Here is a 23,409-nt window from a genome sequence, read left to right on the forward strand (position 1 = left end):
ACCCCAGGCACCCAAAATTTCGTCCGACTCCAACTCCACAGCCCTGGGGTAAACTCAATGATAAATCTCCCCCACAGAGTGTAGAAGAGTGCAGGGCCCTGTGTGTATATAGAGCGTAGAATAGTGCAGAGTTCTTTGTGTATACAGAGCAGATAAGCCCATAACAACCAATCACAGCTCAGCTTTCATATCTTATGGGGGTTATCTAAATTGGTTGTTATGGGAAACGAGTGTTGGTTTCAGATTGATACATTTGGCCACAGCATAGAGTGTATAGAAGTATTGAGCTGTGTGTAGTGTAGAGCTGACAGCACACACGGCAGTGTTCTATGGCGCCCCCCCTGACACTCAACAGGACACAGTATAACCCCCTCCAGCTGCACAGCCCGGAGTTTTCCTACTTCCGCTCATGTGACTAATCACGTGACATCATCGCAGGTCCTTCACCCACTAGGATCCACAATTCCCCGGCTGGATATGGCGGCCGGGCTCCTGGTGTTCAGACTCTGGTTCTTTTCCCTCCTTTTATCCCAGGTCCGGAGCCACCAAGGGGAGTTCAGTCCCGGACACTCGGTGGGCTCCTTGCCTGTCGGTGCCGCCGCAGCTGAGCGCAGGTACTGGTGACTGGTCCTGAGGACTAGAGACGTGGCACCTAGTGTATAGATGTATGCAGGGCCGTACACTGCTCTGTGATGCCTCATAGGGAAGACAGCGCCTCATGTGGAGTCCCCCGGTAATGCTCTCGGCACCAGCACACAAAACGAGACGAATTTTGAAAGTGTTGTTCCTCATAGTAACCAATCACAGCGCAGCTTTCATTTGGCATTCTACCCTTGGAAAATAAAAGCTGTGATGTGATTGGTTGCTAGGGGCAACTGAGAGATTCTATTACAGTTTTTTGATAGATCTAAGTTAGGGCTGGGCGGTATGACCAAATATGTGTATCACATTATTTTTTTATAACTTCCGGCGGTTCCACGGCATATAACGGTATTTTCACACACACACACCCCAAATCATGTGATCCGCCAGCGATGCCCCGCCCCGACCAGTGATAGGCTGAGCCCACTGTCATGTAAGAAGCCCAGAGTGCGGCCGAGGTGGGTGAGTTAAAGGGGTAGTCCAGTGGTGAAAAACTTATCCCCTATCCTAAGGATAGGGGATAAGTTTGAGATCGCGGGGGGTCCGACCGCTGGGGCCCCCTGCGATCTCTCTGTACGGGGCCCCGGCTCTCCGCCGAGATAGCGGGTGTCGACCCCCGCACGAGGCGGCGTCCGACATGCCCCCTCAATACATCTCTATGGCAGAGCCGGAGATTGCCGAAGGCAGCGCTTCGGCTCTGCCATAGAGTTGTATTGAGGGGGCGTGTCGGCCGCCGCCTCGTGCGGAGGTCGACACGCCCCCTTCCAGCGGGCTGTCGGGGCTCCGTACAGGAGATCGCGGGGGGCCCCAGGGGTCGGACCCCCCGCGATCTGCAACTTATCCCCTATCCTTAGGATAGGGGATAAGTTGCTCACCACTGAGTCACCACTGGACTACTCCTTTAAAGGGTAGCTCCCACCATCCTATTTTTTTTTTCTGTCCCTGCCTATTGCCAATCTATCCCTAACCCCCTCCCTGCTTTTAATTTTATTTTTACTATATTAAAAATAACTTTTTGTCTGCCTGGCAGTGTGCTCACTACCAGGCAGACTTCCCCAGCAGGTGCGACGTCACTGATGCCTGCTGGGGGGGACTTCCGCCCTTAGTTCATCTATACAGGGTGCCTCCAGCTGTTTCATCACTACAACTCCCAGCATGCCCTGACATCTATCGGCTGTCAGGGCATGCTGGGAGTTGTAGTATTAAAACAGCTGGAGGCACCCTGTGTAGATAAACTATTAGTTACATGCGGCGCTAGCCCGTCCCCTCCGTCTACCTCCCCCCCCCGCACCATACCCCGTTCCCTCCATCACAACACCCCCCACCCCCATTACACTTACTGCAGAGTCCGGCAGCGGGCGTGCAGGGACAGCGGCGGCGACGAGGTGGAGGCGGCGGCGATGTGCGGGAGGAGTGGCCGGGGAGCCAATGCGCTCGCTCCCTGCCTGTCTGATTGACAGGCAGGGAGCGAGCGCAGGCTGAATGAAAAAGGACCGATGCCCGGCCGCATCGGTACTTTTTCAGGCGTGACGTCACGCCAGGCTGCAGCCGGCCACTAGGAGGGAGACCCCTAGTGGTCGGTTTTCAAAAGTAAATTAAACAATTTTAATTAAAAAATAAATAATAAAAGTATATTAGAGATATGTTGTAGTGTAGTACATAAGTACTACAACATATCAAAAAATAAAGTTGGTGACCGTGCCCATTTAAAAGTTTATTTTCTGTATCTTTTGCAGGCGGGCATAGGTATACAGCGTACAGCACTGGTCTCCAACCTGCGGACCTCCAGCTGTTGCAAAACTACAACTCCGGGCATGCTGGGAGTTGTAGTTTTGCAACAGCTGGTGGTCCGCAGGTTGGAGACCACTGGCGTACAGTGAGTTCCATCGCCGGCGGCCCCCAACAAAGAGGAGGAGGGCAGTGCTTGACATCTGTGAGTAGTGCCCCGCTGGGCTGATCATTAATTGGGGGGGAGCAGAAGAGCGCTGGTGGGTAACATAGGGTTAGTTCCCCGATGTGGGGACAGCGCTGCGCTGGGCTGATAATACATTCCCGAGGGGGAGGGGCCAAACCAGTATTGCGGTATGGGGTAAAATTCATATCGTGCAGCCCAAAAAATTCGGTATGAACCGGTATACCACCCAGCCCTAATCTAAATGTTATAATAGGTGAGGCATACCTAGCTGCTCAGGTCCCCCGAAACATCAGCAAACTGGACACTAAAGTGTAGGGGACCAGTCAGAATTTACTGTTGTCCTGTAAAGAGGCGCTCCACTTCTTTAAAACTTTTCCCCTATCTGCAAGACCGTGGGGGAGATTTATCAAAACCTGTCCAGAGAAAAAGTTGCCCAGTTGTCCATAGCAACCAATCAGATCGCCTCTTAAAATTTTCAGAGGCCTTTTTAAAATGAAAGAAGCGATCTGATTGGTTGCTGTGGGCAACTTAGCAGCTTTTCCTCTGGAAAAGTTTTGCTAAATCTTCGTGTTTCTCATATTTGTCTTATTTTTTATCACTAATAAATGTTGTTAAAGTCTTTATAATTGTCATGTAATAAAATGCTACAATTCAGTTTTCTTTTTTTCTTACTCAGATACTTGCTGTATGATGTAAACCCCCCAGAAGGATTTAACCTACGTAGAGATGTATATATTCGCATGGCTTCCCTTCTTAAGACATTACGGAAGAGCGCAGATTGGGTGCTGGTTTTACCCCCATGGGGTCGTCTTTATCACTGGCAGAGTCCCGACATACATCAAGTTCGGATTCCCTGGTCGGAATTCTTTGACACTGACAGTCTGAGCAAAAATATCCCTATAATTGAGTATGAAGATTTCTTGGCAGGTAGAGTAAATCATTAGCTGTGTTTTATTAACCCCTTAAAGACGCAGCCCTTTTCCACCTTAAGGACTGAGCTCTTTTTCGCAATTCTGACCACTGTCACTTTAAGCATTAATAACGCTAAAACGCTTTTACCGAATATTCTGATTCTGAGTGTTTTTTCGAGACATTCTACTTTATTTTGGTGGTAAATTTTCGTAGTTACTTGCATCCTTTTTTGGTGAAAAATCCCAAAATTTCATGAAAATTTAGAAAATTTAGCATTTTTCTAAATTTGAAGCTCTCTGCTTGTAAGGAAAATGGATATTCACAATAAATTTTATTTTTCTTCACAAACACAATATGTCCACTTTATGTTGGCATCATAAAATGGACATATTTTTACTTTTTGAAAAAATTAGAGGGCTTCAAAGTAGAGCAGCAATTTTCAAAAATGTCATGAAAATTGCAAAATCTGAAGGGACAGATGTTACAGAACTACAACTCCCAGCATGCCTGGGCAGTCTAGGCATGCTGAGAGTTGCAGTATGGCAACATCTGGAGGGCTACCGTTTGGGCACCACTGTAACAGTGGTCTCCAAACTGTGACCCTCCAGATGTTGCAAAACTACAATTCCCAGCATCCCCAGACAGCCTTTGGCTGTCTGGGCATGCTGGGACTTGCAGTTAGGCCTTCCTAGTGGTTGCCACAGTAAAGATCGCTTTACTGCAACTTTCCAAACCCCCCCCTACCTGCGCCGTGATCTCCGCTGATGTCTCCGGTGATCAGAGGTCCCCACGCCATCTTCTTTGCAGGTACCCGGCCTCCATCTTCTCTCCCCCCATTCTGCCCGACATCCTAAGGGTGGGCAAAACAGGGTGTTTCCATGGCAACCCACTGTCCTGCGCTGCCATTGGTCAGAATTCATTTCTGACTAATGGCAGGGGATAGGAGGAGATCACAGCACTGCGACCTCGCTCCTATCCCTCAGGATGATCGGAGGTGTCACTGACGGCTCCGATCATCCCTATTTTCCGGGTGATTGGGTCACCAGAGACCCGATCAGCCCGGATTAGCAGAAAATCGCATGTCTGAATTGACATGCCATTTTCTGCTATCGCCGACATGGGGGGGTTGGCGATGTGCCGGGATGCCTGCTGAATGATTCCAACCGGCTAGCGGCAGGGACCGGAATTCTCACGGGCGTATGCATACGCCCTACGTCCTGATCAGGTTAAAGGAGATCTGTAGTGCAATATAACTTATCCCCTATCCGAAGGATAGGGTATAAGTCATAGATCGTGGGGGGGTCTGAGCGCTGGTGCCCCTAGGGATCTACTGGACGGGGCCGCGGCAGTCTGCTGGAAAGGGGGCGTTCCATCCCCGCATGACGTGGCGGCCGACACGCCCCCTCCATGTACCCCATGTACTGCCGCGGCTTTCAGCTGGGGACGAAGCTGCACTTCCTGCAGACTGCCGTGGCCCAGTCCAGGAGATCCCGGTGGCCCAAGCGCTCGGACTGCCCGCGATCTATAACATCCTTTGGATAGGGAATAAGTTATTTTGCGCTGGAATACTCCTTTAATGTTATCATACTTTTTTTGCGAGATTCATTTGATTGCAGAATGTCTTCAAAGTATATCTACACTGCTCAAAAAAATAAAGGGAACACTTGAACAACACAATGTAACTCCAAGTCAATCACACTTCTGTGAAATCACACTGTCCACTCAGGAAGCAACACTGATTGACAATAAATTTCACATGCTGTTGTGCAAATGGAACAGACAACAGGTGGAAATTATAGGCAATTAGCAAGACACCCCCAATAAAGGAGTGGTTCTGCAGGTGGGGACCACTGACCACTTCTCAGTTTCTATGCTTCCTGTCTGATGTTTTGGTCACTTTTTAATGCTGGCGGTGCTTTCACTCTAGTTGTAGCATGATACGGAGTCTGCAACCCACACAAGTGGCTCAGGTAGTGCAGTCCATCCAGGATGGCACATCAATGCGAGCTGTGGCAATAAGGTTTGCAGTGTCTGTCAGCGTAGTGTCCAGAGCATGGAGGCGCTACCAGGAGACAGGCCAGTACATCAGAAGACGTGGAGGAGGCTGTAGGAGGGCAACAACCCAGCAGGACCGGTTCCTCCGCCTTTGTGCAAGGAGGAGCACTGCCAGAGCCCTTCAAAATGACCTCCAGCAGGTCACAAATGTGCATGTGTCCACTCAAACGGTCAGAAACAGACTCCATGAGGGTGGTATGAGGGCCCGACATCCACAGGTGGGGGTTGTGCTTACAGCCCAACACGGTGCAGGAGGTTTGGCATTTTCCAGAGAACACCAAGATTGGGAAATTCGCTACTGGCGCCCTGTTGTCTTCACAGATGAAAGCAGGTTCACAGTGAGCACATGTGACAGATGTGACAGAGTCTGGAGATGCCATGGAGAACATTCTGCTTCCTGCAACATCCTCCAGCATGACCGGTTTGGCGGTGGGTCAGTAATGGTGTGGGGTGGCATTTCTTTGGGAGGCCACACAGCCCTCCATGTGCTTGCCAGAGGTAGCCTGACTGCCATTAGGTACCGAGATGAGATCCTCAGACCCCCTGTGAGACCATATGCTAGTGCGGTTGATCCTGGGTTCCTCCTAATGCAAAACAATGCTAGACCTCATGTGGCTGGAGTGTGTCAGCAGTTCCTGCAAGAGGAAGGCATTGATGCTATGAGCACATCTCGGACACCATGTCTCGCTCCAGCCACCAACGCCATGTTGCACCACAGACTGTCCAGGAGTGGACAGATGCTTTAGTCCAGGTCTGGGAGGACATCCCTCAGGAGACCATCCGCCACCTCATCAGGTGCATGCCCAGGCATTGTAGGGAGATCATACGGGCACGTGGAGGCCACACACACTAACTGTTATCTTAGTGCTATCTTTTTGTTTGAGCAGCGTAGATAACCATTGTAGAGTTTTATCAAAAACAGTGCAGAGGAAAATAACCAATCAGATCGCTTCTTTCATTTTTCAAAGGCCTTTTTGAAAATTAAAGGAGCAAGCTGGTTGCTATGGGCAACTAGTCAACTTTTTCCTCTGCACAAGTTTTGATAAATCTCCCCCAAGTTCAACCTATAACCCTCCTGAGTTGATCCAGAGGAAGGCAAAACCCCCTATGTGGCAAATGGCAATAGCTCCATACTATTGGGAAAATTCCTTCCCAACTCCAGTATGTCAGTCATTATAAATCCCTGGGTCAATGTTATGTCCCCATAAATCTAGAATCCATGACTTGTAATATTATATTTTTCAAGAATAACATTCAGGCCCCCTCAAATTTATTTAACCCATTCCTGCAAAGGGGCGTATATTTACATCGTCTGCAGGCTCCCAGTTAATGACTCGCAGTCAGCTGCTGACTGCGCTTCATACCTGGTAGGTCCCAATGTCTGGCATTAACCCTTTAGACACATTTAAATGGTTAATGCTGGACATCAGCCCTAAATGCGGCATAGCCCTTTCCCGGATGGCTCAGTGCGCTGCTTTGTACCACCACAACAAAATTGCAGTGTCCCAATCAGCAGAGAGGATGCCGGGAGGTCTTTTATCTTCCTCCTTGCCATCCGGTCGGCGCTCCAATGCTGCAGGCAGCCATATCATGCTGTAGCAATAGAGCCCCGATAATACTGGTTTGTGGAGCAGCATTGATCAGTGTATGCAATCTAAAGATTGCATTTAATAGTCCCTTATGGGTACTAGAAAGTTATAAATGTACATTAACCCATTCCCTAATAAGTTTCAATCACAAAATCTCAAAAATAAAAATAGATTTAATGAGTCACAACATCATATGGCAGAGAGTTCCATAGTATCACTGCTCTTACAGCAAAGAATTCCTGTCCATAATTTGAAACCTTTTTCCTATAGACGTAGGGAATGCCTTCTTATAGTTACAGGCCATGGTATAAAAAGATCACAGGAAGGATCTCTGTACGGTCCATTCATGTACATGGTGATCAAACTGCCCCTAAGACGTCTTATTTCCAGACTACATAACGTGTCATGGTAATGTAATCCTCCCATACCATTATTTATCTTTTGTCTTCAGTCATTTTCTAGAGCAGTGGTCTCCGAACAGTGATTCTCCCGCTGTTGCAGAACTGCAACTCACAGCATGCCTGGACAGCAATTGGCTGCCCTGGCATGCTAGGAGTTGTAATTTTGCAACAGCCAAAAGACCACTGTTTGGAGACCACTGCTCTAGATTATGGGCTATCATTTATGCCATCCTTGAAGCTATTTATAAATTTTTTTTCCAAACCGTGTCTTTTTTATTTTTATTTTTTTTTTCAAAGGCTGCCCTGGCATGCTGGGAGTTGTAGTTTTGCAACAGCTGTAGACACTGTTTTTGGAAAACATTCCGCTTTGAAATTGCAGGCAGAAATTCTGCTAGCTAAAATGTACAAGCTAGTGAATGGGTTTTCCGTTCACAAATTCACACGTCAGAATTTTGTAAGCGCAATTTATGAACGGAAAATCTGCTTTAAAATATCCGCCTTAAGAATGGTGTTACTTATTCATCGGGTGGATATCCTCACGGGACACATTGCAGTATATTGGGGACTGCAATGTCCGTAGGGTCCTATCGGAATTACCGGGCGGAAATTTTCCGTCTGGAGATTCCGCAGTGTGAACCTAGCCTAAGGGTTCATCTACATGGGTCACAAATTGTGCAGATGTTAATGCAACTGTAAAATAAAAAGTGTGTGTATATAAAACCAGTAGGTGCAGTTTATGCTGAAGTTCCACAATGATAAACTCTAAATGCAGATTTGAACTACACCATTAACCCAATAACGATCATGGACGTCTATGCTCGTCCAATGGCCATTAACTGGGTATGACGTGGGCTCCCAACTCGAGCCCGCGTCATACCGGCCGGCCCCCAGCTGATTCCTTTAGCTGGGGGCCGGCGTTAATAGCCGACATGCAGCGATTGCCGCAGCCGGCTATTAACCCTTTAGATCGCCGCTGTCAAAGTTGACAGCAGTATCTAAAGGTGCCTGTATCCAGTCCCTGCTGGTCCAGTGGGGTGGATCGCCCACCCGCAGCGCTATCGCGGGGGAGCGATCCACTACTGAGGTAGCCTTGAGGGCTTACCTCTCCTTCCGTGTCGGCTCCGGCTCTCTGAATGATAGAGCCTGGCAGAGGTAGGCTTTATCAATCGAGCGCAGAGCACACAGATCAATGGGATTGTATGTAATCCCACTGATCTGTATGAGGAATGAATTGATTCCTCTTGAAAGTCCCCTAAAGGGACTAAAAGTGTAAGGAAAAAAAAAAAGACAGACACATTAACCCCTTCCTTATTAAAACTTTTAATCACCCCCCTTTTCCCAAATTCCCTATACTAAAAATATATAACCATAATAAAAATAAACATTTATGGTATCGCCACATGCGTAAATGTCCGAACTATAAAAATATACCGTAAATTAAACCGCACGGTCAAAAATTCCAAAGTCCAAAATAGCGTATTTTTGGTCACTCTTCATACCATAAAAAAGGAATAAAAAGCGATCAAAAAGTCCAATCAAAACAAAAATGGTACTGATTAAAACTTCAGATCACGGCACAAAAAATTAGCCTCATACCACCCCGTACGTGGAAAAATAAAAAAAAGTTATAGGGGTCAGAAGAGGACATTTTTAAATTTTCCTGCATGTAGTTATGAATTTTTCCAGAAGTATGACAAAATCAAACCTATATAAGTAGGGTATCATTTTAACCGTATGGACCTACAGAATAAAGATAAGGCGTGGGCGTAGAAACAGAAGCACCCAAAATTTACAAAATTGTGTTTTGTTTTTTTTTCTTCAATTTCGTCGCACAATGATTTTTTTTCTTTCCGTTTCACCGTAGATTTTTGGGTAAAATGACTGACATCATTACATATTAGAATTAGTGGTGCAAAAAATAAGCCATCATATGGATTTTTAGGTGCAAAATTGAAAGGGCTTTGATTTTTAGAAGGTAAGGAGGAAAAAAACTAAACTGCAAAAACGGAAAAACACTTGGTCCTTAAGGGGTTAAAGTAATTGAAGAAAATCTGCAGTTAAAGGGGTATTCCAGGCAAAAACTTTTTTTTATGTATCAACTGGCTCCGGAAAGTTAAACAGATTTGTAAATTACTTCTATAAAAAAAAATCTTAATCCTTTATAGTTATTAGCTTCTGAATTTGAGTTGTTGTTTTCTGTCTAACTGCTCTCTGATTACTCACGTCCCGGGAGCTGTGCAGTTCCTATGGGGATATTCTCCCATCATGCACAGCTCCCGGGACGTGACATCATCATTGAGTAGTTAGACAGAAAACTTCAGAAGCTAATAACTATTGGAAGGATTAAGATTTTTTAATAGAAGTAATTTACAAATCTGTTTAACTTTCCGGAGCCAGTTGAAACATTTTTTTGGCCTGGAATACCCCTTTAATCCTCAACATAACTTTTGCAATGCTGTGGGTTTAGTTTGCTTTTAAAAAATCCTGTTCACATTATTGCTACTGTAAGCTCTGTGGACTTTCCGCAAAAATCTGCAGCGCTTGTGGCTATATCCTGATAGTCTGACATTTTTATCAACGATGGTCTAGTCACACGTACAGTATTCTGCGCAGATTTGATGCTCAGGATTTTCTGCTGCACTTTTCATTGTAAACTGACTGAACACAGCTTGAAATCCTGCACATCAAATCTGCACAGAATACTGTACGTGTGAATAGACCCTAAAGAAGTAGATAGGGAAAACAAAGTGATCCTGTGCACAGAGGATAGTTGTCTTTTGAACAAAGGGTGTGGAATGAGCAGTGCTAATCCAGCACTCCTTTCATTCTCTAGGACAGTGCTCTCAACCTGCGGACCTCCAGATGTTGCAAAACTACAATTCCCAGGCTGTCCGGGAATGCTGGGAGTTGTAGTTTTGCAACATCTGGAGGTCCGCAGGTTGGAGACCACTGCACTAGGGGGCTTCAGAACATCACCAACGCATAAATTCTCTTCTTGGGGAAGATTTTATCAAAATGTGCAGAGGAAAAGTTGACCAGTTGCCCATAGCAACCAATCAGATCACTGCTTTCATTTTTCAGAGGCTTTTTGAATAATGAAAAAAGCAATGTGATTGGTTGCGATCAGCAACTGGTCAACTTTTCCCCTGTACAGATTTTGATAACACCCCCCCCCCCCCCATGATGGAAATCTAACGCCTAAAACGAATACAATTAATCACTTGAGCCATTCTCATTTGATTGGTCATGCAACGGCTGATGCACGACTTAGATTGTAAATGTCCGAGATGTTGCAAGGAGGTTATGTTTGCACAAAACTAGCATTGTGGTCAGTGTTGGTAAAACCCCTCAGGTTCGTTTTTTTTGGCATCTGTGATGGTACTTAATGTAACATTGCAGTCTTCCATGTCATGTGACCAGAGACCCTGTGTAGCCTAAAAGAGACCTCACATTGGGCAAACTTTTTATTTTTGTCCCACAAATAATACTGTGCTTAAACATTTAATCTAAGATGTGGTGTTCTGTCAGATGTCTTGTGTTTAATTCCTTATAGTCTGCATTTTCTTAATTTCTAGAATCTGGGGGACCATTTATCGAACAGGTATATGTTCTACAAGGTTATGCTGAGGGCTGGAAGGAAGGCACATGGGAAGAAAAAGTGGACCAGAGACCATGTATAGATAAGCTCATGTACTCTGAGGACAAGCATGGGTACTACAGGTATGTGTCACATTAGTGAATATTGCAAACCACTCAGGACCATATACTGTGTGTGTGTGTGTGTATGTGTATACAGTGACCCCCCCCCCCGACCTACGATGGCCCTGACATACCATAATTTCAACATGTGATGGCCTCTCAGAGGCAGCATCAACATGTCGGGGCCATCGCATAAACTGCTATCCGGCAGCGCAGACTACTTCAGCTGCCACCGGATAGCAGTTTACGGTGCCCCGTGTGCTGCGGTGACTATCACTCGCCTATGCTCAGGGCTTCGGAGCATCCTCTTTGGGATCCCCTGCATCTCCGGCGCTCTCCTTTGTCGCCATCACGTCGCTGCGGACGCTGTCCTGTCATCCAATAGGAGCGGCGTGTGTAGTGACATGATGACGGAGAGCGAGGATCCCGGGGAAGCAGAGACGTCCTGAGCATTGGGGACACCCCGGGGATGCAGCGACAGCGATGGAGGGCGACATCCAGGGCAGCGGTGACAGTCCGGAGCGGCGGGGACAGGCGAGTATAACTTCCTATTCTTTCCATTGCACGGATCCCTCAACATACGATGGTTTCAACAAACGATGGTTCATTTGGAACTGTATGTACCGTATTTTTCGCCGTATAAGACGCACTTTTTCTTCCCCAAAACTGGGGGGGAAAAGTCGGTGCATCTTATATGGCGAATACACCCCTATCGCGGCGGTCCCTGCGGCCGTCAACGGCCGGGACCCGCGGCTAATACAGGACATCACCGATCGCGATGATGCCCTGTATTAACCCTTCAGACGCGGCGATCAAAGCTGACCGCCGCGTCTGAAGGGAAAGTGACACTAACCCGGCTGTTCAGTCGGGCTGTTCGGGACCACCGAGATTTCACCGTGGCGGTCCCGAACAGCCCGACTGAATAGCCGGGTTAGTGCTTACAGGACACCGGGGGGGGGACCTTACCTGCCTCCTCGGTGTCTTCTCCGTTCAGGGATCCCCTGTATGGCCGGCGCTCTCCTTCCTCGTCATCACGTCGTCGCGTACGTGCGTCAGCGTGCGTAACGACGTGATGGCGGCGCCGGAGAGCGAGGATACCCGGCCGGCAGCAGAGACGTTCCGGAGCGACGGGGACACAGCGACAGCGATGGAGCGACATCCAGGGCAGCGGTGACGGGTCCGGAGCGGCGGGGACACGTGAGTATTACCTCCTATGCAGTGGTCTTCAATCTGCGGACCTCCAGATGTAGCAAAACTACAACTCCCAGCATGCTCGGACAGCCAACGGCTGTCCGGGCATGCTGGGAGTTGTAGTTTTGCAACATCTGGAGGTCCACAGGTTGAAGACCACTATTGGGTTCAAAATCTTTATTTTTTTAGATTTTGCCCCTAAAAATTGGGTGCGTCTTATACGCCGGTGCGTCCTATAGGACGAAAAATACGGTATATTATAGTGTGTGTTATGCTCAACCTCAGTGTGCTCGCTGTAAGCACTCACTTTGGAACATATATGCTACATATCCTAGTGAAATGGGCTAAAATACTGTGCATGCCCAATAAACATGCAGTATGAGTGGACTCTCTCCCTATCTGGATGAGTGTCTGCACAATAGTGCTGCACAGAAATGCTTCAGATAAGCTTAGGCAGTCATCATTGAGGTTTTACCCAGAGACCATTTCACCTAGTGCCACAGCTCCTTCAAGCAGCTGATCTGTGAGGATAAGCTAGGCTGTTTTCTAGGACAGACTTAATGCGAAACTGTCATGACATTTTGGTGCAATAACCTGCACACAGCCTTTGTACTGTGTGCAGATGGTGGGTATAGCATTATTTTTACCTAATATTTGGCGGCTTTCATGACTACAAAAAATGCTTTTATTCAAAGCCACTGACGGTCGGATAGGCGTGGCGTGAGCTACGCGATGCCCCGCCACCACCACCCCCACCTTCACGCCTACCCCGTATGTCCGTGCTGGGACCTCTGTGTGATTGACACACAGGTCCCAGCTCATGCGCCCTTCAGCTAATCTAACTTGCACGCCGCTGTGTGTCATCCAGCAAGCCCTCGCTCCCGCCGCCGTCTTCCTCCTCAGTGCGCCTGCGCAGAGCAGCACGCAATCAGGTTAGTTCTCGATACTAGGTGCAGAGAGGAAGCGCGCTCTCTGCACCTAGCACTGCGCAGGCGCACTGAGGAGGAAGATGGCGGCGGGAGCGAGCGCTTGCTGGATGACACACAGCAGCGTGCAGGTTAGATTAGCTGAAGGGCGCATGCGCTGGAACCTGTGTGTCAATCACACAGTGGTCCCAGCGCTGACATACGGGGTAGGTGTGGGGGTGGGCCTGGCGGCGGCAGGGCATCGCGTACTTCGCGCCACGCCTATCCGACCATCAGTGGCTTTGCATGAAAGCATTTTTTGCTGTCATGAAAGCCTGCAAATATTAGGTAAAAATATTGCTATACCCACCACCTGCACACAGTACAAAGGCTGTGTGCAGGTTATTGCACCAAAATTTCGTGACAGTTGCGCTTAAATGTTTACATGCTAAATAACCCCTATACATGTAACTGTCGCATTGCTTCCATGTATGCTGCTCATGACTGGACTGCAAGAAAACAATCCAACTATTGCATGATGGTGTCTAATCTATATTTTCAGAGGATGGTTCTGGGGCTATGAAGAGACCAGAGGCCTAAATGTCAGCTGTCTTTCAGTTCAAGGGTCTGCTTCTATCATGGCTCCAGTACTACTGAGGAACAGCGCAGTAAGGTGAGCCAACCTATACCATCGACATAGAGCGTAATCTGCTGACCTAGCAGTAATGCTTACAGCTTTTCTTTTCCTTCTTTAGGTCCATAATGTTAGACAGAGCTGAAAACCTCCTACATGACCACTATGCAGGAAGAGATTATTGGAATGTGTGTATATGAACAAATTCCATTCATCCTGGATATCCGTATTGTGAGCTAATATTTATATGTGTGTATATATACGTGCATATATGTATGCTTAGATAAAGGGGTATCCATTATGTACCCATGCTTTGTATCTTCAGTCAGTCTGGAGGTTTATGTGAGAATATACACAGTAGTTCTAATATCTCACCATGGCATCCTATTTGCGTATGAAACTTAAAAAAAAAAAAATAAATAAATAGTATCCACTGCAATGGAAATATTTTAATGGGTGCAGCTCTCCCCCAGGATAACACGATTAACAAAGGTAAGAAAAGCCATATCTGTAGAGATCAGCTGATCGCTGGATCCATAGGGTTGTCTACAACCCCTTAATCCACCATAAGGTGATTTTAGTTTGTACCTGGCAGACAGTAATGGACATGCTTAGGAAGGATCTGCGCTTGTCTTGGGGCTAAATGGCTATGTTGTGAGATTACCATAAACACTGTGGCTAGCTTTTTGTGAACTGGTATTTCCTGTTTATTTTTTTATTTTATTTTTTATTTTTTTATTTTTTACTACAAATCCCACAATTCCATTTTTCTCCCTCCCGCACATCAGCCACCCCACCCATTGATACATAAATGAGCTGCATCCATCCAAAAGACCTGTGGTTTTCAATCAGGGTGCCTACAGCTGTTGCATTAGTTTCAGATTGCTCCCTCCACCCATTGAAGCAGACAGGCTCCCTGTCATCAGCTGACTAGTGAGTCAGGTCTCTGCCACATTGCAACCTGGGAAAATCTGAGACATTAAGCGCTGCGGAATCTGTAGGCGCTATATAAATAAATAAAATAATAATAAATAATAAAATAGTCATTTTGTAAGCTGGTAAAAATAAATTTTGGAGTGAAAATCACATAAGAATTGTGAGAAAACCGTCGCACACAGGTACAGACACTATATTATGAACTACACTAACTTTACAGCCCCTGTAGCATAGTCAAATAAAAAAAAAAAGGTGCAGTTTGCTTGGGTTGGGAATAACCAATATATTTCATTTACATTGGTAGTGGATTGTGTATATCTCTGTTATAAAGGAGTACTATTGTGCAGGACAATTTATCCCCTATCCAATGGATAGGGGATAAGTGTCTGATCATGGGGGGCAACCGCTGGGACCTTCCCATGATCTCCTGCAGGTCACCCCAGATCTCCCCAGGAATGGAGCGTGTCGAACCTTGCACAAAGCCAACATACCCCCTTCCATGTATCTCGATGGGAGAGTGAGAGATATCTGAACGCTGTATCTCTTCCCATTGAGATACATGGAGCGAGCATATCAGCTGCTGCTTTGTGCTGTGGTCGACACGCTCCTTTCCCAGGGAGAGCTGGGGTGCCGTGCAGGAGATTGCGGGGGTCCCAGCTATCTTTTGCATAGGGGATAAATTGTCCTCCATGATAGTACTCCTTTTAAAATGTCAGCATATTGGCAGGTGGTGGTCCAGTTTCACTTATTGCCTAACAGCTACTCTGAAATCATTGTGATAATGTGTAATAATTTTTTATTATTATTATTATTATTTTATGTAATGTGCTGATGAGCCGCAGCATGGGGGATGGCCTAGGGTGGATAGTAGGACAGATTATGTCTGTACTAATATGACTGGCCATTTTTTACCCCCTCCTCTTTCTCCCCTAGACAAGACAAGCATTTACAAATGATGAAAGGTGTTATGAATATCTTATGTATCCTAATGTATCTTTGTTTTTTGTTTTTTTTTGTTTTTCATTTTCTTTAATTATTAGAGAATCTCTTTAGTGATGGTAATATACGTAATGACGGATTTATCAGTTGAGGCAAATGCAATTGTAAACTTATTGCAGTTTAAGAGAATAAATTAGCTTTAGATATTGGATAAAATTATGCAAACCCCATATTTCCACATGAATCAAAAAATGGTATATATACTGTGTACATGACTGACATTTATACTTAATAAATGTAATCTGTGGACACATTCTCTCCCATTAGGTAAAACGTCACTAAACATATTGTGCCCTTTGGCTTATGGGAGTGATCTAAGTAAGATTACAATGGGCTGAGTCCTGTATATTCATGAGGAGGGCACTGCCCCTTCCGCCCCCACCCTCCCCTCATGAACGTTCCGGACTTAAACTATGTGTCTGGTGTATTCTCTTTTAGGGTACGTTCACGTGTACCTAATCCGCTGCAGATTTTCATCTGCGGAAAATCTGCAGCGAATTATGTACATGTGGATGTACCTTTTTATACCATATATATTCCCTGATTGGCCTTATTAGCCAAATAACAATATATATTTTTAGTGCCATTTTGGCTAATGGCAGAGCAGACCTGTCCCATTATTATGCTGCACTTATAACTGAATCATTTTAGTGTTTTAATACTAAACCTATTACTTGCTGAATATCCCTATTTCTGTCTACAGACACGTCGCAGTATGGTGTTTGCTCAGCATCTGAGGATAGTTGGGGATGAGTTCCGGGCCAGTTTTCTTCAATCTAATGATGAAGCTGACAAAACAATATTCCATGAAGACTGGACAAAAGTAAAGGTAATGTACGTGGTATTATTACTTGGAGGTAGAACAATAGTGTGTTGTCTTGCTGACAGATGGAGCAGGTAAAGTGTGGCTTATTTTGTTCTTATACCTTGTTTTGGAGCGTAACGTTTATAAGCTAGTTATTAAAGTGTTTTAAATCCATTGTTTTTTATGTAGGAAAAACCTAGTGCACCAATTGGAGGACCTTATCTTGGCGTTCACCTTAGAAGAAAAGATTTCATTTGGGGGCACAGGGAAGATGTACCCAGCCTACAACGAGTAGCAGAGGAAATTCACAGTCTGTTGAAGAAACGAAAGCTCAAAAAGGTTTTTATTGCCACAGATGCCGACAGACAAGGCAGGTGTCTACCATCATTTACTATCATAAGTTTGTAGTTGGTGAATAACTCTGGGAAATCTCATGTGCCACAGTTATACATTTCATGTATCCATTGTCTTTATACATGGTGTAAGTAGACCAATAAAAGCAGCAGGGGCAACACACACAAAAATATCTGAAATCATGGCATGTTGTGTCACATGTTTTCTCATCAGAACTAGACGCCTAGGCTCTGTGGCACCAGGGAAATGCAGGACAGCTCTCTTAACTGGGCTGCAATACTACTCACAAACTGGGGACAAGGGGCACGGTTTCTGGAAGAAAGCAGCTATGTGTTTCTAATCCTGGATAAGCCCTTCTGGCTGGTCCACAAGTGGCTCTGAAAAGTTTACCGTTAAAGGGGTACTCCGGTGCTTACACATCTTATCCCCTATCCAAAGGATAGGGAATAAGATGCCTGATCGCGGGAGTCCCGCAGCTGGGGACGCCGGGGATCATGCACGCGGCACCCCGTTTGTAATCAGTCCCCGGAGCGTGTTCGCTCCGGGTCTGATTACGGTCGACCGCAGGGCCGGTGGCGTGTGACATCACTCCCCCGCCCCCGTGTGATGTCACGCTCTGCCTCTCAATGCAAGCCGAGGTCCGCAGGTTGAAGACCACTGGTATTGGAGGTTATACTCACGTGTCCCCGCCGCTCCGGACTGTCACCACTCGTCACCGCTGCCCAGGATGTCGCCTTCCATCGCTGTTGCCGCGTCCCCGAGGTGTCCCCGATGCTCCAGCAAGGCCTCTGCTTCCCCGGCATCCTAGCTCTCCGTCGCCGCCATCACGTCGTTACGCACGCTGCTCCTACTGGATGAAGGGACGGCGTGCGCAGCGACTTGATGACGACGATGGAGAGCGCCAATGATGCAGGGGATCCCGAAGAGGATGCGCCGGAGCCCCGAGGAAAGGTAAGTGATCGTCAGCGGACCACTTGGGGCACAGTAAATGGCAATCCGGTGGCAGTTGAAGCAGTCTGCGCTGCCGGATAGCCGTTTATGCGATCGTAGGGCCATCGTAGGTCGGGGGGTTACTGTACACTAATAACCTAAGCAGCAGGAAGACTATTTAAATATATACTTTATAATAATTTTCTAAAAGGCAATTAATGACCAATAAACCAGTTGATACAATTTACACTAAAATGTAACTTTTATTGTGTCTCAACTCTATTTAAACTTAACTTCAGAATAAACCTGAATTAATAACATCACCCTTGGGTTGTGTAAATAAATGATCAGAAATACGATGTAAATTTGAATGGTAGGGTCTGCACAGGGTGCTACACACATCCACAGTGCGGCTCCGCATATGCAGCATTTTACATCAACCCACTTGCTTTATTCACACTAGTTTCTCATGCATACACACTAGATGGCAGTGTGAATATGTTATATGCCAAGATACCAGCACCCAATTCCAATATATAGTATTGTTGTCCGTATACATTAGCAATGTAAAAACGTGTCCACTATGTATGAATATTCGCACTCTGGGTGTGTGGGGTAGCTGGGGATAACACCTGTCAACCAAAGCAATAGCTGGATAGAGAACACAGCAGAAAACTGAATTATTTATAATAAAAATATTATTTGATCTGTAGCACAGCTTCCAAAATTAAGTGATGAAACTTATCTGCTTAAATAGAGCTGACCCTTTCTGATAATAGCTTTTATAGTCCTGCTTTCTTATTAGACACCACACGGGGGGTCTTCAGTCTGCTCTGTGTATGAGTTTACAACTAGAGATGAGCGAATTTACAGTAAATTCGATTCGTCACGAACTTCTCGGCTCGGCAGTTGATGACTTATCCTGCATAAATTAGTTCAGCTTTCCGGTGCTCCGGTGGGCTGGAAAAGGTGGATAAAGTCCTAGGAAAGAGTCTCCTAGGACTGTATCCGCCTTTTCCAGCCCACGGAGCACCTGAAAGCTGAACTAATTTATGCAGGATAAGACATCAACTGCCGAGCCGAGAAGTGTGTGACAAATTGAATTTACTGTAAGTTCGCTCATCTCTAGTCCCCACCTGAAAGCTGAACTAATTTATGCAGGATAAGTCATCAACTGCCGAGAAGTTTGTGACGAATCGAATTTATTGTAAATTTGCTCATCTCTATTTACAACACCAGGAAGATGATATTTAAAAAAATGGTACAGAGCCCCTCCAATATGTGTCACCTGGCAAGCTGACTTCATGAAGGGATATTAGGACAATGACAACCAGGATGCCAAAGTGGGGTTTATAAAACCTTGTTGTCTGCATTATTTGACACATTAGAATGCCATATTTTAACAGTGCATCCATCCTATGTCTACAGATATAATGTTCCATTTTGTTCCACAAATTTTTAGAATACGTATTTTTCATTGTAGAGTTTGTTTTGTATTTTTTATTTATTTTTTTTTTTTTTAACCAATGCAAAAGTAAAGACCAGTTAAGAAGAAGGTACGAGCCCGCACCACTCACATATGCTTTGGACAGTATTGGCAGTGAGAGGCTGTATCCACATACCCGTGCTCAGTAGAGAAAGGAAGACAGTCCACAATTGCAGGTGGAGAAATAAAGCCACGGCACTGGGTAGATTTTGCAGTTAAAATTTCTTCTTTATTGCAGCATAGCAGGTCAATATGGGAGTTGGACCAAAGCACTGACGAGCGCTGGCCAGCGCTCGTCTGCGTTTTGGTCCAACTCCCATATTGACCTGCTATGCTGCAATAAAGAAGAAATTTTTACTGCAAAACCTACCCAGTGCCGTGGCTTTATTTCTCCACCTGCAAAAGTAAAGACCATCGCACATCCCACGTTTATATAGAAAATACAGTAAATCTATTTCTAAAATGTTTTTGTTAGATCTTGAAGAACTTCGAAAGTTAATCCCTGAAATGGTGAGGTTTGAGCCTACCTGGGAAGAGCTGGAGATGTACAAGGATGGAGGGGTTGCAATCATAGACCAGTGGATCTGTGCACATGCAAGGTAACATACGCAAACTTTCTTTATCCTACTAGAACAGAAGTAAAAATGTGAGTCCTAAATTTATTAGAAAGTGTTTTCAATCTTAGCAGATTCAGGGGTATCTGGGTGCATACTGAAACCAGCAGGCACGGCAAGGTGGATGAGGATGGGGCCAGAGATGTATTGTATATGTGGAAAATGAAGTTGATTCTATCTCTCCATTTTGCCATACCTTCTGGTCTTCATGTGCGCCCAGATACCCTGAGGAAGTTGCTAAAATTGGAGAATTTTTTTTGTATTATAGTGCATGCTGTGGATATGGAGAGGCCACTACTGTTTAAAACACCACATCCATTTTATATATGATACTGCTGTTTGTGTCAGATTGCACAACAGCCTCCATTAAGTGCCTTTTTTTCACCAGCGCACTGGCTGAGCCCAGTTGTGACTTCTACACTCAGGGGAGAACTATATTTTCTGGTTTTACGTCTTTACATTTATTTAAAGGCTTTTCTCCAGCAAGTTACAGCATCCCTGACAGCTAAGGGCTGTTTATTCTACTAGAGAGAGTTAGATTAAACCAGGGTGGTGGTGGTATAGTGGTGGAGGCCATGATCCACATGGCACATGTTCTGTCCTTTGTAATCTGGTTCTGAGTAGAACACTTGCTGAAAGAGGTCACACGTGTTTAGGCCCATTTGGGACAAGTGTTTTAAAAGCACATTTTTACATCTGTATTAAAGGACAACTGCAGCGGCATTACACTTATCCCCTATCCACAGGATAGGGGATAAGTGTTTGATCGCGGGGGGTCCGACCGCTGGGACCCCCCCCCGATCTCCCTAACGGGGCGCCGCCATAAGCGCTCATGGTGAGCGCTAAGGCGCGTAGTGTTGACCTAGAGGTCGATGGTGATGCCCCATCTCCCATACACTGCCTCCCTGCCTCTCGCATAGAGATGTATGGAGGAGGCGTGCCGGCCGCAACGTCATACTGCGGCTGGCACGCCCGCTGCACGGGAAAGCCGCGGCCCCGTACAGGAGATCACCGGGGGCCCCAGCGTTCGGAGTCCCCGCAATTAAACACTTATCCCCTATCTTGAGGATAGGGGATAAGTGTTTGTAACGCTGCAGATGTCCTTTAAAGTCAAATTTTCTGGGCTGACACAGACTTACATTATCATAGAAATCTATAATGCTGTGAGTTTCCGTGAATAACCCTGCAACTGGGGCGACACGCCTTCTCAAGGGGCGACACTCCTTCTTTACCATGAGAACTGTGAACTTATGGAACAGTCTACCTCAGGAACTGGTCACAGCAGGAAAAATTTACAGCTTTAAAACAGGATTAGATACATTCCTGGAACAAAATAAGATTAATGCTTATGAAGAAATATAAAATCTCATCCCTTCCCCAATATCGCGCCACACCCCTACCCTTCAATTCCCTGGTTGAACTTGATGGACATATGTCTTTTTTCGACCGTACTAACTATGTAACTGGGCCAGGACAGTCAAAAATGGGCTCATAATATAACTGGTCTAAGGTAGTTTTAGTTGTCTACTACAGTAGATGTCTACTAATTCACTGCATTTACTTGAATTCAGGTGTCACTGACATGTTTTTTTACAAGTGCAAACTGTAACCGGAACTATCAGAGATAGATATATATAATAATATATTTTCTAATATCATTAATCTGTTTCTGATTCTTCAGATACTTCATTGGTACCTCTGTCTCCACCTTCTCATTCCGTATTCACGAAGAGAGAGAGATTTTAGGTTTTGATCCAAAGACAACCTACAACCGGTTCTGTGGTGACAAAGAAAAGAACTGTGAGCAGCCCACACACTGGAAAATTATCTACTGACCTTGATAGCCTAATAACACCACTTTTCCTAGACGGCATACTAAAGGCTGGACTGTGTCACATGCTATAAAGCTGTTACTTTCTATGGCTTTAAGGGAACAAATCTTTATGCTGTCTACTTGTGACTGTGTAACATATGAATACAATGACTTGCTCTTACTTCACTACAAATGCTAACTGATTGTGGTTGCGTTGTTATCGACAAGTTACACTGACATGACAGTGGGCAGAATCCAAACCTGCTGGATTCATTGTGAACACACTTAGTATTATTTCAGCACTCTGACATTGTAATCTTATGTTGCATAGCCACAAGTCTCTGTAGCACTAGACTACTTCTTACTCAGATGTCTGCAGTTGCTCTGTTAGAGCTTCTTTAGACATAGACTTGGTATTGCAGCTCTTGAGAATGCGTTAATGACACGGGTTACATGAACAAGCATTGAGACATTTAATTGTAATTTAAGATGAGACTTAAATATAAATCTATTTTAAAGGGGTTCTCCGGTGCTTAGACATCTTATCCCCTATCCAAAGGATAGGGGATAAGATGCCAGATCGCGGGAGTCCCGCTGCTGGGGACCACTGTGATCTTGCACGCACCACCCAGTTTATAATCAGACCCGGAGCTATCGCGCCCACTCCCATAGACTTGCATTGAGGGGCGGAGGTGTGACGTCACACGCAGTCGGCCCTGTGGTCGCCGGTAATCAGACCTGGAGCGAACACGCTCCGGGGACTGATTATAAACGGGGTGCCGCGTGCAAGATCACGGGGGTCCCCAGAGGCAGGACTCCTGCGATCAGGCATCTTATCCCCTATCCTTTGGATAGGGGATAAAATGTCTAAGCACCGGAGAACCCCTTTAAGACTGTTGGGAAGAATAAGTCTCGGAAGTCCATGAACAATATGGGTTGTTGAAAGCTGCTCATAAGGCACAAGGGCCTTGATGTAATATGTCTGTATTCTAGACCTTTGGTACAATTAAATTCAGTATTTACAGTGCACGCAGAAAGTCTTCACACCGTTTCTAATTTTTTACATTTTATCTTGTGGCCTTAAAGGGGTACTCCGGTGAAAACCTTTTTTCTTTTAAATCAACTGGTGGCAGAAAGTTAAACAAATTTGTAAATTACTTCTATTAAAAAATATTAATCCTTCCTGTACTTTTTAGCTGCTGAATACTACAGAGGAAATTCTTTTCTTTTTGGAATGCTCTCTGATGACATCAGGAGCACAGTTCTCTCTGCTGATGTTATTATAATAATAATAACACTTTATTTATTGTTGTTCTTAGTGGGATTTGAACCCAAGTCCCCAGCACTGCAAGGCAGCAGTGCTAACCACTGAGCCACCATGCTGCCCTTAGCATACATCTGCTATGCATCTGCGCTGCATGGTTGCCAAAATGGACAGAGATGTCAGCAGAGAGCACTGTGCTCGTGATGTCATCAGTGATCCAAAAAGAAAGGAATTTCCTCTGTAGCATTCAGCAGCTAATAAGTAC

The 23,409-nt window shown here is 45.6% G+C and overlaps 1 protein-coding gene across 1 annotated transcript; it reads left to right on the plus strand.

The window, feature by feature from the left end:
• Nucleotides 1-315: 315 nt before the first annotated feature.
• Nucleotides 316-23,013, plus strand: POFUT2 (protein O-fucosyltransferase 2). The gene is made up of 9 exons (XM_056535522.1): nt 316-614; nt 3,234-3,484; nt 11,090-11,234; nt 13,872-13,982; nt 14,065-14,131; nt 16,582-16,707; nt 16,873-17,053; nt 19,929-20,052; nt 21,749-23,013. The coding sequence occupies exons 1-9, from the start codon at nt 478-480 to the stop codon at nt 21,900-21,902; spliced, it is 1,296 nt and encodes a 431-aa protein (XP_056391497.1). The 5' UTR covers nt 316-477; the 3' UTR covers nt 21,903-23,013.
• The last annotated feature ends 396 nt before the right edge of the window (nt 23,014-23,409 follow it).

Source organism: Hyla sarda, chromosome 8 (genome assembly GCF_029499605.1).
Source record: "Hyla sarda isolate aHylSar1 chromosome 8, aHylSar1.hap1, whole genome shotgun sequence".
Lineage (NCBI taxonomy): Eukaryota > Metazoa > Chordata > Amphibia > Anura > Hylidae > Hyla > Hyla sarda.